The sequence below is a fragment of the Vitis vinifera genome, chromosome 2, assembly GCF_030704535.1.
Source record: "Vitis vinifera cultivar Pinot Noir 40024 chromosome 2, ASM3070453v1".
NCBI lineage: Eukaryota > Viridiplantae > Streptophyta > Magnoliopsida > Vitales > Vitaceae > Vitis > Vitis vinifera.
Genome location: NC_081806.1, coordinates 680805 through 694775, shown reverse-complemented (window position 1 = coordinate 694775; position 13971 = coordinate 680805). Strand labels below are relative to the sequence as shown.

At 38.3% G+C, this 13971-nt stretch overlaps 3 protein-coding genes across 3 annotated transcripts; 1 reads left to right on the top strand and 2 right to left on the bottom strand.

Annotated features, from left to right (window-relative positions):
- Positions 1-728: 728 nt before the first annotated feature.
- LOC100241717 (6-phosphogluconate dehydrogenase, decarboxylating 1, chloroplastic) lies at positions 729-2755 on the top strand. Its single transcript, XM_002275934.5, has one exon. The coding sequence runs from the start codon at positions 1035-1037 to the stop codon at positions 2517-2519; it is 1485 nt and encodes a 494-aa protein (XP_002275970.1). The 5' UTR covers positions 729-1034; the 3' UTR covers positions 2520-2755.
- Positions 2756-4051: 1296 nt separating this feature from the next.
- On the bottom strand, positions 4052-6332 carry LOC109121387 (uncharacterized). Its single transcript, XM_010660404.3, has 4 exons — positions 6220-6332; positions 5873-5965; positions 5710-5753; positions 4052-5631 (listed from the first exon to the last, which is right to left on the bottom strand). Exon 4 carries the CDS (start codon positions 5133-5135, stop codon positions 4260-4262), a length of 876 nt encoding a protein of 291 aa, XP_010658706.1. The 5' UTR covers positions 5136-5631; positions 5710-5753; positions 5873-5965; positions 6220-6332; the 3' UTR covers positions 4052-4259.
- On the bottom strand, positions 6001-10456 carry LOC104881174 (BTB/POZ domain-containing protein POB1). Its single transcript, XM_010660413.3, has 6 exons — positions 9924-10456; positions 8630-8776; positions 8246-8367; positions 8096-8159; positions 7619-7898; positions 6001-7069 (listed from the first exon to the last, which is right to left on the bottom strand). Exons 1-6 carry the CDS (start codon positions 10183-10185, stop codon positions 6256-6258), a joined length of 1689 nt encoding a protein of 562 aa, XP_010658715.1. The 5' UTR covers positions 10186-10456; the 3' UTR covers positions 6001-6255.
- Positions 10457-13971: the final 3515 nt, after the last annotated feature.

Here is a 13971-nt window from a genome sequence, read left to right as displayed (position 1 = left end):
TTATTTCTGAAAATAATTAAAAAATTATTCTAAAAACTGTTTTTGAGAGTTGTTTTCAAAAACATTGGCAAACAGGCTGGATTGTTTTTCCCTTTGCTCCACGATGACACAAAACCTTCCATTTTATAGTTTCAAAAAGAGGAGCAAGGAAAATTAGGCGTAACTGTTTTCAAAAACAGTTTTTTATTCTTTAAAATAAAATAGAAAAACAAGAAAACTTGTTTGATAGCCAAAAACAAGAACAAAAAATAAGGTGTTTTTGGATAGTTGTTTTTATTTATTTTCTAAAAATTATTTTAGAAAATAATTATATAAGTATATAAAATAATTAAAAATAAAACATTGAATATAAATTTTATTTTTAAAATATATTTATAAATATTTAAAATAAATTAAAAATATTTTAAATTTATAAATAGACTTTTATTTTATAAAACATTGTATAACAATTTTTTTTAAATTATTCTCAAAAGTTATTAATGGTACACATTCCAACAACCATAGGAAGAGGTTGTTTTATCCCTACGAAACTTTTACTATTTCCACGTTTTTCATTCTATCTAAATAGCGAAATGACCTTTTTGTCGCAACTTTAATAGACTCGAAATTTAAAAAAGTTGAAGAAATTTGGAAAATAGCTAAATATAATCAATTTATTACAAATATTCAAAATTTGTATGTTTGTAATATATTTATATATATTTTGATTTTAATATGTTGTTAGATATTTTTTACATATCCCCAACACAAGAGGAGAGATATAGATATTTCAATGATGGGGTAGTTGGTCATTGGGCCTCCAAAACGGCGCCGTTTGGCAGTTCTTTCTTGACATTGGAGGCATCGACGTTCACGACACCCTCTCGTTGGTGGTTCGGTCGCTGCCCTTTCACTCCCTCGACGAGTCCGTCACTTCACTTTCTCAGAATCAGAACACCCCTCTTATACACATACTAGAGTACATCTCCATCGACGCTCGGTCTTTTGCTCTGAATCTTTCTCAGCTGCCAAACGTCCCTCTCAGCTCTCCCTAAATGGAAGCCTCCACTCTCTCACGAATCGGCCTCGCCGGCCTGGCCGTCATGGGCCAAAACCTAGCTCTCAACATCGCCGAAAAAGGGTTTCCGATCTCCGTTTATAATCGGACGACCTCCAAGGTGGATGAAACGCTAGATCGGGCGCACCGCGAAGGCCATCTACCTCTCAGTGGCCACTACTCGCCTCGTGACTTCGTGCTCTCCATCCAACGGCCTAGATCCATTGTTATCCTCGTCAAGGCCGGCGCTCCCGTCGACCAAACCATTGCTGCTTTGTCTGAGCACATGGAGGCCGGGGATTGTATTATTGACGGTGGAAACGAGTGGTACGAGAACACCGAGCGCCGGATTGTGGAAGCTTCTGGCAAGGGCATTCTGTATCTGGGCATGGGCGTCTCCGGTGGCGAAGAGGGTGCGCGCCACGGCCCGTCGTTGATGCCCGGTGGATCTTATCAGGCGTATCAGAACATCGAGGATATTGTGAAGAAAGTGGCTGCTCAGGTCGATGATGGTCCCTGCGTTACCTATATTGGCGAAGGGGGTTCGGGGAATTTCGTGAAAATGGTGCACAATGGGATTGAATACGGCGATATGCAGTTGATTTCGGAAGCCTACGATGTGTTGAAGAACGTTGGAGGGTTGTCGAACTCCGAATTGTCTGACATTTTCGGTGAATGGAACAGGGGAGAGCTTGAGAGCTTCCTGATTGAGATTACAGCTGATATTTTCAAGGTGAAGGACGAGCATGGAGATGGGGAATTGGTGGATAAGATTTTGGATAAGACGGGGATGAAAGGGACCGGAAAATGGACAGTGCAGCAGGCCGCGGAGCTGTCCGTTGCAGCACCAACTATTGCAGCCTCTTTGGATTGTAGGTACTTGAGCGGCTTGAAGGAGGAACGAGAGGCTGCAGCTGGGGTTTTGAGCGAGGCGGGGTTGAAGGATGAGGTGGGGTTTGCCAGGAGTGGGGTCGATAAGAAGAGGTTGATTGATGATGTGAGGCAGGCATTGTATGCCTCAAAGATTTGTAGTTATGCTCAGGGAATGAATCTGTTGAGGGCGAAGAGTGTTGAGAAGGGTTGGAATTTGAATTTCGGGGAGTTGGCAAGGATTTGGAAAGGTGGGTGTATCATAAGGGCAGTGTTTTTGGACCGAATCAAGAAGGCATATCAGAGGAATCCAAATTTAGCAAGTTTGATTGTGGACCCTGAGTTTGCAAGGGAGATGGTGCAGAGGCAGGCAGCATGGAGGAGAGTCGTGGGCTTGGCGATTTCTGCAGGGATTAGTACTCCTGGAATGTGTGCTAGTCTTGCTTATTTTGATACATATAGGCGTGCAAGGCTTCCTGCAAATCTTGTGCAGGCTCAGAGGGACTTATTCGGGGCACATACTTATGAGAGGATTGATCGCCCAGGCTCATTTCATACCGAATGGACAAAACTTGCTCGAAAGAGTGATGCTGGTTTTGCTACCCTGAAATGAGAATTTCTGTTGCTGTCACCCATGTTTGTTCCAATTGGATGTTATTTAACTTTCTATTCGAATCCGGGTTGTATTTCTTGCTGAGTAGTCCTTTGATTAGGCAGTGCAATTGGTGTTAGACCTTGCAGTTCTTCAGCTGCTAATAAGTAGTGCATGCCTTTTGAGTTATGCTGGCCAAATGAATGCCAAATGTTTTCTTTCCCTTCCAGTAGAGAAGATAAAGAGTTTCCTGTCTTCTTCTTAGTATTTTACCTTTAACATGTCTTTGATTTGCATATTGATAGAAGTGTTCATGTCTAATATTAAGTTGGTGGTTGTTGCATATTTTCAATATCCTACAAAATGCAGAATCATGGTTCTGTTGAATCTGTAAAGATATCAAATAATTTGGGCTTGTATTGGAATCAAGTCGTGTTTGGAATTCTGGAATAGAGAATGGCCACGAGAAATCAATTCCATTTTCTCTTCTCATTCATTACTGTGCTTGAATTGTTTTTTAGAATGGGAACGAGAGTAAGAAATTCATTAACATGGAAACCAAATCTCACTGGGATTTTGATTCCTCACTTCTACATGTAATGTGATTCGTCTCCGTATCCATCATTTTTCTGGTCTTATTTTCGCATACCAAACACATTCTTAGCAGAAGGCAGAAGTGGGTTCGTAGGGTTTGTTGGTCTGTGAATGCTTGGATCTATCCGAGTGTTTTGATGCGACAATTCTATGAAAACCCTTGAAAACAACTCTCTAAGTTTGGACAGGGATGGGTCAGACTATGGGCATAGTCCTTGATGACTTCTTCCGTGGGTTCTGCGTCTTGCTTCGCTTGTCTCTTTTACTGGTTTGGTCTTTGGATGCTTAATTGTTGATTTCAGATTCACCGGTGATGACACGTCTAGTGGTTTGTAATGTTGAGGAGATATGTGTAGCACCAAAATCTTAGGATACAGGAGAAAAAGAACAAGGTCGAATTCCCCCCAACATCTCTGCAAAGCAGGGTCTTTAATGTCTCACACGGTGGCTTCAATCAATTGTAATATTCTTATAATAGAGAAACATACTAGTTTTTTTTTCAGAAATGCAAGAATATATCAAGAAAGGAACCTGTTGGTTTTCTCTATGTAGAATTAAACCCATTGCTTTCTTATGCACGGCTGATAATAGGTTGAAGCAGGAGCTTGAAGTAGCAGAGGGAGAGAGAATATCAACATATTACAGTGTTTCCATCCGGTGACTCGGTGGGTCACCTTGCATTCCTATCAACTTTTTAGAGATTCACCGGGTTGACTTGTCGTCGTTTTTTCTCCACTTCTTATTTTTAGGTTGGTGAATATTTTTGGCTTTTCATTGCTTGTTCAATAATTTTTATATGAACTTTTCTTGAAATTGGTTGTTGCTTATGAGTTTGTGAAGTGTGAAAGGCATGTGGGTAACAGAGCAATGCTCTTCTTTGCCTTTAAAAGGGGAGGTCATTAGGGTTGTTGATAGTTACTTGTGATGTTAATGCCACTAGCATATCATCAACCTTCTAATGAAAAATATGAAAATTTAAATGTTGGTTGTATCAGAAACATCCTACAATTGTTTGGATCTAGTAAATATGAAATCCCTGTTGGTTTTTATGGCTAAATTCAAGGGAAAATCGTCTCTGAATGGATCTATTAAATCTGAGACTTGTGAAGAGGAGATTAAGAATATTTATAAGAGAAACAGAGAGGTAGGGGAAAAGAGGAATTAGAGTTATAGGGCACCTCCATTCTCCAGGACTGGCTGAGTTCTTGTTACTGTTGCAGAAGGCATTTTACTCCCACCGATCCAGATCATCCCAAGGACCACACTTTCATCTGCTTGTTTTTCCATTTCTGCAATCCTCTTCTGCTTTGAAAGTCTAAGAACTACCATCCCAACAGAACTCATCACTACCAGCCCCACGAATCCAACTGCAAAACCTCCCACCCATGAGCTCTTCCACTTCTGCTTCTTCTTCACTGGAATAACAATGGAGAAATGACCCTGTTCACGACTGTAACAGACACTGGGCAAGCTCATGTCACTAAGGTAGACTGTACCATTGGCGCATAATGCAGCACATCTTGCTTCAGACTTCCTCCCTCTGGGGAATAACAACTTTCCGAAATGAACTGAAATGGGCTTTCCCATGGTGTTGAGGCTAAGCTGCACAATCCTGTTTGCATCCAAATTTGATGCATCATAAGCTATTAGGCCAACAACAGAGCTGACTAGGGTGTAACCTGGGACAGGATAGTAGTAAGAAGACCAGTTGCCCAGGTCTTGATAGATGAGAACCAGTCTCTTCACATGAGGCACAGGCATAGTTCTTGATGGTATGCGAAAGTTGCTGAATTTGGCACCTCTACTCCAGAGTTGCCGGCTTCTGAGCTGCACAACTGAAACTTCCATGCCTGATAGATTAGCAGGAAGGATAGCTTTGTAAAGGGGACCTGTGTGAGGCCGGTGATGATCAAGTGTCCTTAGAGCAAATTCCTGAACAAAAGCATCTAGAGAATCACTAGCAACTTCATCTGAGCTCTGCACATATGCACAGAAAAAGGTGAGAATCAACCACACGAAACACCAGCTCATGCTTGATCCCATCAAAACCAGTTTAAACAACCCTGCCTACATGAATCATCGGTATCAAAACCATGCATTACAGGAGCTTCAGAAACTTGGCTAAGTTGTCCAGGACTAGGAACAGACGGGACTCTGAGATGGAATGGAGAAGCTATGGAGATGGGGGTGGGGATATGGGAAAACTTTTTCAGGAAAGTTAGGGGAAGAAAGTCAGGGGTTGGATCATTGAAATGATTCTCTTCGAGGAAGAGGGAGCAAACCATGCTTGGGATGGGACCCATTTGAAAAGGTCATTTGCTAAGCAAAAAGGCTTCAGCACTTAGCATTTGGGGAAGCAATGATAACCACCATACTGGATTACTTGGTTTTGAGTCTTTAGGCCCACAGATTTGTCCGTTGATTGCTCCACTCCTCGCTAGGGAGCAATTTTAGAACAGGGAATGATGGAATTAGGGTGTCAATGATGCTGCAGCTCCCCACCTTTTGCGCCCATTAATTATGAATTCTGCCATTGACCCTGCCCCACAGAAAACTTATTGTTCAGATATTCTCCAGATTTCACTGAATAAACAGCAAAAGATTGAAGTTTACTTACTGTTGAGTCCCACTTCTCAGAGAAAAACCTCCCCTGATTCTCACCTGTGGAGATCCAAGATTGAAGTTTCAACTGAAAAGACGACTTAAGAAAACAACCCTCACAGAGTAACATCACAATCACGAATTGGAAAGAAATTAATTATTAGCTGTTGACATCTCACCAGTGGAAAAACATGGAGCATAATCGACTATAAACGAAAGGAGGTTCAAGCAGATGAATCCTGTCTTCCTCTGAAGCAAATATTATAATGACACTGGAACAAGTAGGAGGAAATATGACAAGTGGAAATGAAAGATTAGATATAGAGGATTTCATATACATAATTACGCCACATACAAGATTAAACATTTTTGATAGTCTTCTAACTGAAGAAAGTTACAGAAGGGAACCTAGGTTAGTTAAGCTAGAAACATTAGATCGACTATCAGCTATCCAGTCTCTAAAACCAAAATGTACTTAAGCCCTTCTGACATCTAAAAAAGTAAGAGCTGTTAACATGAAAATTACTTTTTAAGATTTGTGAGACCAGTCTTTGCAAAGGACTCATTGCCTGATCGTGAGTTCAGCCCGTAGATGAAGGATACCATTGATGAAATAATGGCTGTCATCAGCCATGAAAGCGTTCCAAGCAATACCAAACAGGTTACGATATCCAACAGCCTTTCCTCCTGTGAATGTGTAGTTCCCTTTGTACTTGCTCACATACTCCTCAGTTGGCTTTGATCTTGCAGCAAACTCATAGTCAACAGCAAATGTGACAGATCCCTTTTCTTGCATTCCCAGAAACAGCCCAAAGCAATGGAATGAGCTTTGTTGGTCCATGTTGCAGTGGGCTGACAGGAAAAATCCCTGCCCACCCAGGTGAAAAGCCTGTGAGTAAACTCGACCAGCTGGAAACAGATTCAAACACTCCTCCCGCTTCAAGTCCAGGTACACGACACACTGCTGACGGGGCAGTTCAAACTCCACCACCTTGACTGGACGGTACTTGTAAGCCCTCTCCACAAAACGACGATAGGAGGAACTAGCCTCCTCTGCAGCAAGGGAACGCTGCCTGTATGGTGCCTCAGCCTTAAAAAAGAGAGCCTCCAGCACGACCTTCGATGCAAGTTCAGTATCGAAGTCATTGCAAGTCAAAACCTTCTTCAGCTTCCGGCAGGTCATGTATGGAAAACGGATAAGGCGGCCAAGGCGGGAACCTAGGATTTCTCGTCGGTCCTCTAGTTTTGGGTAATGGATCCGGGCCCACTTCAGTACAAAATCATAAACAGCATCCTCAGAAGCAACCTGGAGATCATCACTGGACAGCACTGCCTCAATTCCGGCCAGCGGCAAGTTTAGGACCTCTTCCTGAAACCTGATTAGAAACACAGCAAACCATTAGCATCAGTTACAGATCACAAATAGAACATTAGGATTACACTCAGTAAGGGTCCAAATCAACTACAGGACACTGCCACTCATGCCGCATGTTGGTGAGCAATGCAAGTATCAAAAAAAAAAAAAAAGAAAGAAAGAAAGAAAGAAAAATAAAAAATAAAAAGGTTTCAGGGTCTTTGTCAATTTTTCCAGGCCAGGAATGTCGCACTGCTTTACAAGATTGCATTTCATTACCAATTCATATGATGAACAAAAGTAGAAAAAGCATATCATGATAAGTTGACGAGTTTGCAGAACAAGAAGATCGAGTGGAGGTTTATTATTTAAAGAAACATAATAACAGTGAAATAAAGGGGTTGTCATGGGAGACTAAAAAAATTTTTAAAATATTTTTAAGATACTTAAAAACCTTCAATCAAGCAATTGATCATCTCCCAAAAACAGAAAAAAAACTAATTAAATAAAATAAAAAAAACCAAAGCTATCAATCAGAAAGAAAACAGAGTCCAAGTGACAAGCAGCTCACTTGGTTACATCCTTGTAGCGTCCAGCAAGAAACTGCTTTGCAGCATCTGTCAGTGGCTGAACTGCTTCAGCCATTAAAACACTAGAAGGAAGATCCAAATACAGTAAGGCAGATTCACAAGTCATAGGCAAGTTCCGCAGCATCCGGCTGCAGTATCTCATGCATGAAGCAACCTCAAATTTGTCAGCAGCCATCAGCACATCCAGCAATGCAGTAGGTGTGGTTGTTGACAAAGTATTACTATACATAAAATTCAGGAGGTCCATTAGGGCAGCTTCTTCTGCTCCAGGGAAAATAAGGGGAAAAAAAAGATCAGCAACAGTAATTCAATTTGTGTAATTCTAATTTAAAAGCCTAAAAGAACCAAAATGAGTTTCAGTGTTACAACTGGATTTAAAGAATGGGATCCACATATGAAAACAGAGCAAGTTTGCCAGTTGTCATACAAAAACAGACTCAAAGTTTTTGTATATTTACCAGATGCATGAATTCGAAGAGTAACATGTCGCTGCTCTGACTCTCGCATCCCATTTGAAAACAGCTACAGGATGAGGCACAAAACCAACATGTCAATTAAGAAAGCCAAGGAAGAATAGAAGCCAAAAGAAATAGATAAGGACTGCTCACCTTATAAAAAAATGGACTCTTAGCTGCTAAAATTGGAGAGCTAATGTGTAGAGTCTTGACTCTAAGAACAGTAGAACAGTCCATTCCCCAGGATGAATCAGAGCTATGGCCAGCTTCATCACCTGCAAAAGTATCTATCTAATCAATCTTGGAACCCATAATGCACAATTGACTATCAATTTGATATAGAACTCAAAACCACCACCAAGAAATAGACCATATTGTTAGAAAAGCAAAAACTTCAGACTCTCTCTAAGCAAGGTGGGAATGGGATTGATTTCTGAAGGGTTCTTGCCAATAATAACAGGCTCACAGTAGATTCACATGGGATGTTCAGGGTTGGAAAAAAGAACTCAAAATTGAAGCAAAAGGGAAAACATGTACCATGTTGGCTCAAATTCATTCCAACACCTGGAGGGGATTCCTCAATCATAGCCACAGCTTCCTCGTCTTGATTTTCATAGGCCACACCATCCTCTGTATCCGGCATGTTACAGTTTAAAATCTGCTCCTCATGGTGAACATCAACAGCTAAAGGCCAAAATAAGCATTTCGGGTCTAAATCAGTAAAATTGAAATTCATACGGGAATGAAAACTACACTTTGTCATGTGTATAAAGTGTTTCAAATTTCCACAAAGCAAAGTATACTACATACGATGAGAGTGCACTCTTCCATATGTTTAACCCGTACCAGAAAAATAGGAATGCAATAAACAGTAACAGAGTGTTAGTAGCAATTATTGTAAAGTTAGCCCTTCTTAGTAATAACAAACTACTTCCCAAAGCATCGAGGTTTATATATTATATGTGTGTGTTTTTCACACAAGGAGATACTTCATTACTTATGAAGTTCTTTATGAATTTTAAGGAATTTCAAATAAACAATCAAAGAGAAGCAGTTCCACAATTATTTAAAACTGCACTGAATGCCGATAAATACATAAATAATGGAAGAGCATAACCATTGCTAGATTGTATAGACTAGTTAAATGAACCAAATTCTAAACTTGACCATACAACATTGTTGACAAGTGTTGGTAAAGAAATAGGAAAATGATATTTCCTTCAGCTTTGCTAGATTTCAAGGTCAAGCGTGATTCTCAAGGCATAATATGGACTAATTCACAGCCTATAAACATGATTGGTGAATTATGCGTAAGATAGTGATGGGCTGATCCTCCAAGTTCGCTATGATTTCTGCTATAAGGGAACATCCTCAAAGTTCATTCTCAACCCTAAATCCGGCTAAACACAAACCCACTTCCCCTCCGTTTGGCTGCCTGGAAAATGCACAAAAGAAAAGCAAGAGAAAACATTTGCAAACTCAGAATTTTCCCCTGGTTGGCACCCAAGAAAACTGAACAAAAGAAAAACAAAAGAAAACATTTGTAAACTGAGGATTTCCCCTGTTTGGCCCAAGAAAACCGAAACCCTCTGTCAAATGAGCCAAAAACAACTACTTCGCTCGCCTGAGTCCAAGTTTCCCATTTCTGCCAACCCAAACAACAAAGATAACATAAAACCCCATCTGTTTCTAGAGAAAAGCAACATACAAGTTTCCTCTTAGAGGGAAACGGGAGATATTTTCCTCTGTTTTCTCACAAACCAAACAAACCCTAATTCCCTTCCATCACAAACCAACACTGAATCTAGCCACAGATATAATTTCCACTTACCGTTTTCCTTCTTTATCTCCTCCCTCCGTCGCTTCCGATTCCGTGCCCAATCAGCAATACTGTTACACCCCTCGCCGTCGCCCTTACTCTCCGGCAAATCGGCTATGATCTCAATCCTCAGAAGTCGATCGGAGAAATTACTGTCGTTGAAAGCAAATGCGAAGTCGGAGTCGGATACTGATCCTCCGGCCACGCCGGACGGTGATAAATCTGAGTCCATAATCGTACGAGGATCGAAAAGGTCAACGTTGGAATCCTTCATAGCCCGGGAAAATGACCAGAAAGAAAAAGGCGAGCAATACGGGAAGATCCGAAACGGCGGCAGCGACTAGCGAGAATCGGGTGAGAGAGCTAAGAGATTGAGACGATGAATTGAGCTGGAATTTGTCTTGTGTGTATCTCTCATTTCTATTTGTATCAGTGTGAGCGAGTTTCAGACTACAGGATGCTCATCTATTCTACTATCAAATTATTTTGATGATCATCATCTGAAAATAGAATTAGGTAATCGTGATTTGATTTGATTATTTTTGTCATTCTGATACGATGGAATTTTATGGATATTTAATTATTTACCTTAAAGAAACAGATTTTTATTTAATTAATAATAATAATTTTTATAGAAAAAAAATGAGTTCGAAAAAATATATAAAAACATATATTTTTTAAATTAAAAGAAAATTTCGATAATAACCAAAAAAATTAATTGTTGAAAATTCACATTATTTGGAAATCATTTTATTTGTATTTTATATTTTAAAAGTGATTTTTATTAAAATACAATTTGAAATATTAGGAAACAATTATAAATCCTCCTAACAAACGTCCAAATGGGCTGCTACTATTTATTCTAATTAAAGAAAAATTAATTTTGGGCATTACTTATAATGCACAAATAATATAATTTTTTTTTAAAAAAATTAATATATTTGGAAAATAAGTTTTTTCATAATATAGAACCAGACAAGTTACTGAAAACGATAACGACATGAGGAGGTTAGTGGATAAGGATGTACTAAATGTTCTTACGTACTGGGTACGGACTCTCAGGCTACTGGCCCAGAATCCAGTTAAGGCCGCCCACCACAATTGGGCTTTGGCCCCAGTCCAACCAGTTGCGGCCATAGGATTCGTCATTGGGCCAAGCCCAGATTGTGATGGACACGAGAAGTAGGAACAAGGAGTTTTCCCTACTCTTGATCCAACTCCTTGGTTTTAACTTTTGATGTTCTACTTATTGAATAAGGTTTTATAGTTGGTCCGAGCCAGACCCTATGATCTCCTAATCCATATGGAATGAAAATGATACTTTCTCGTGAAAGTGAATTAAATATGAAGGAGGAAAGGACAATGTCGATGTTGGAATTGTGATTTTTTTTACCAGCCATGGCAATGGTGTGGGTCTTCATGATTGGAGGTCTCCCATTTTGGGCTCATTCTCAAGAAAGGAGACCATCGTATAGGCTAGGCCCATTGAGATATGGGCCTAACCCTATATGGATAAATGATAATTTTCATTTCCACAATTAGATATTATTAATTATTTTAAGGAATTAATATTTGATAATTTAATAATCCCAACATGCAAATTTTGAATTATTTTCATGCACTTAGAATAATTCCTAATTCTTCCATTTGTGGACTTTAGAAAACTATTCACTTAATCAAATCATCAATCAATTTACTATAAATAAACATTCTTTTTTTGTCGTGCGTAAACACACTTTTCATGGAATAATACCTTTAATTAGAAAAATTCACGATTCCCATTTATAAGAATTAAAAATAACTAGAATAAGGAGATGAAGTGACTAAGTGATGTTGGAATAACTTATCATTCCCTAAGTACAATTTTTACGATATCCTAAGTTCTTACATATCGCTTAGTAACGCTAATCTTGATTAATTAACATTAACCTCAAATACCCTCTGTTCTTAAACCAGAATAGAATCCATTCTTTCATTTCAATAATCATTCATATTACCATGGATGCTATTGAATAGTTAAATTCATTGAAAATGAATGATTCACTTGGAAATCTAGAAATGAATCTAAGTTTTCTTTTAATGATACCATAAGATTTTTAATTTATGATTTTTTAAAAGATATGAAGTAATGTTTGCCATGTAGAAATTACTTTTGGGGAACATAAGGTATAGATACCACTTTATGAAAATAAAAAATAAAAAAAATAAAAAATGTGACTTTTAAAAGCAAAATTCTTCCATTTCTTTTTATCATTATCAACTTTGTTACCAACTTACCACTATCAGTGCATCATCAGTACTACTATGAGGTACCTCTCACCATGATCCCCATCATTTGTCTTGTAGTAAGGTTGTTTTGGAGACTATAAGGAATAAAAACGAAGAAGCAAAAAAAGTAATTTTCTTATATTTGATTTATTATAAAATGTATATTTAAATTAAAATTTATTTATTTTTTAATAGATGAGAAAAAAAATGAGTGAAATAAATTTAAATGCGCATATCATTTAGTAAAATTAATAACAAATAAAGTTGTTGAAACTTGGATATGATGTCTAAAAGAATGATCTTGCATGAGTCACAATTTAATTTCGTAAAATGTGAAACATGAGAGCGAGAATGATTCACGGACCAGCTGTTACTTGGCGATTAGTTTATGATATGTTATCCATTATCTTTTGTATGGGTGTTGAGTCCATGATCCCATGATCTTGAAGAATCTAGGGTCAACCTAAAAAAGATACTCATGTCCATGATGTTGTATCCATAATCCGTGATTTTGATTGAAAAATCTAATGACTAGTAAAGGAATAAGGAATAACAACAACCATTTTCTCATGATAGGAACTTTGAGTGTTTCAACATAAGTTAATGGATTGCACTGAGTCTGAAAACATTTGAGAGTTACATGGAAAATTTGAAACCTCTCTCCAACAAAACCAAGCAGGTTGTTAAATGATTTAGAGGACGAGTTGTTTTTAAATTTGGCCATATATAGAAATGATGTGCAGAAAGAGAGGAGGTGTGTTCAGGCAACTAAGTTTGGAGCCCAACAAGTGATGAGTGCAAGTGCAGATGCAGAAGAGAGAGAGGGAGAGAGAGAGAGAGAGGAATATAATGAATGAGAGAAAAAGGAGCCAAAGGAGCATGTGGGGTGGCTGATATGAATGATTCTGGCAACCCCATTATGACAAAGAGAAAAAAAAAGGATTCTTAAACCAACAAGATGATAGGAAGAAAGAAAGGAGAAAAACAAAAAAGAGAGAAGAAAAGGGCAAAAAATAAAAAGAAACACAAGGTCATTCATGGGACAACCCCATTTGTCCATGGAGGCATGAATTGATATGAAATGGTGTGGTTGCCTCCTCCTCCTCCTCCTCCCCTTCTCTCCTCTCATCACTTCTGTTTCTTTCTGCTGCCTTCTCAGTCCTGACCTCTCTCTGTCACCATCTCTTTTCTTTTCTCTCTCTCCCTCTCTCCCTCTCTCTTTCTTTCTTTCGCCCGTTTATGGAGGGAGCATCTCTTCTGCATTATGTTTTGTATGTCCCCATGCTTTTGTCTCAATCATATTCTACTTCTTATTAGCTTGTTTAGCACCCTTAATAATTCATTTATCAACCTTTTTTTTCTCTTCATATATAGAAGCATGACACATGCCATGTCTGTCCAATATTGGAAGGAGAAAGAAAACAAAATACTATAATTTTTTAATGAATATGTTCTGAAAGATAATTTAATCTCATTTCAAAGTAATTTGATTAGATTTTTTCTTATGGACAAGAAAAGAATATATCAAAAAGGGTTCGACAAAAATGAGGGGCACCCTACCTGTAGGCTTTTATTTAGTAAAAAAAATATCATAGTCAAGGAGAAAAAATAGTCCTATATTTTTGTATTTATATTCAATGATTCGGATTTAACTCTATGTATTAAAGTTTAATGCATATTAAATTAATATGTTGCAATTTTTCATCACTTGGACATGAGATATACGCTTAAAAAATTATTAATGCAATTTTGAATAAAAAAAAACTCCCATTGTTATACATTTTTTTATCTA

Bases quoted from the DNA above. Each gene is read 5' to 3' on its own strand.
- LOC100241717 (XM_002275934.5), top strand. From the start codon at position 1,035: ATGGAAGCCTCCACTCTCTCACGAATCGGCCTCGCCGGCCTGGCCGTC.
- LOC109121387 (XM_010660404.3), bottom strand. From the start codon at position 5,135: ATGGGATCAAGCATGAGCTGGTGTTTCGTGTGGTTGATTCTCACCTTT.
- LOC104881174 (XM_010660413.3), bottom strand. From the start codon at position 10,185: ATGAAGGATTCCAACGTTGACCTTTTCGATCCTCGTACGATTATGGAC. The intron at 8,777-9,923 runs GTAAGTGGAAAT...TTTGGCCTTTAG, and splicing joins GGAGATAAAGAAGGAAAACG to CTGTTGATGTTCACCATGAG. The intron at 8,368-8,629 runs GTACATGTTTTC...ATACTTTTGCAG, and splicing joins AATGAATTTGAGCCAACATG to GTGATGAAGCTGGCCATAGC.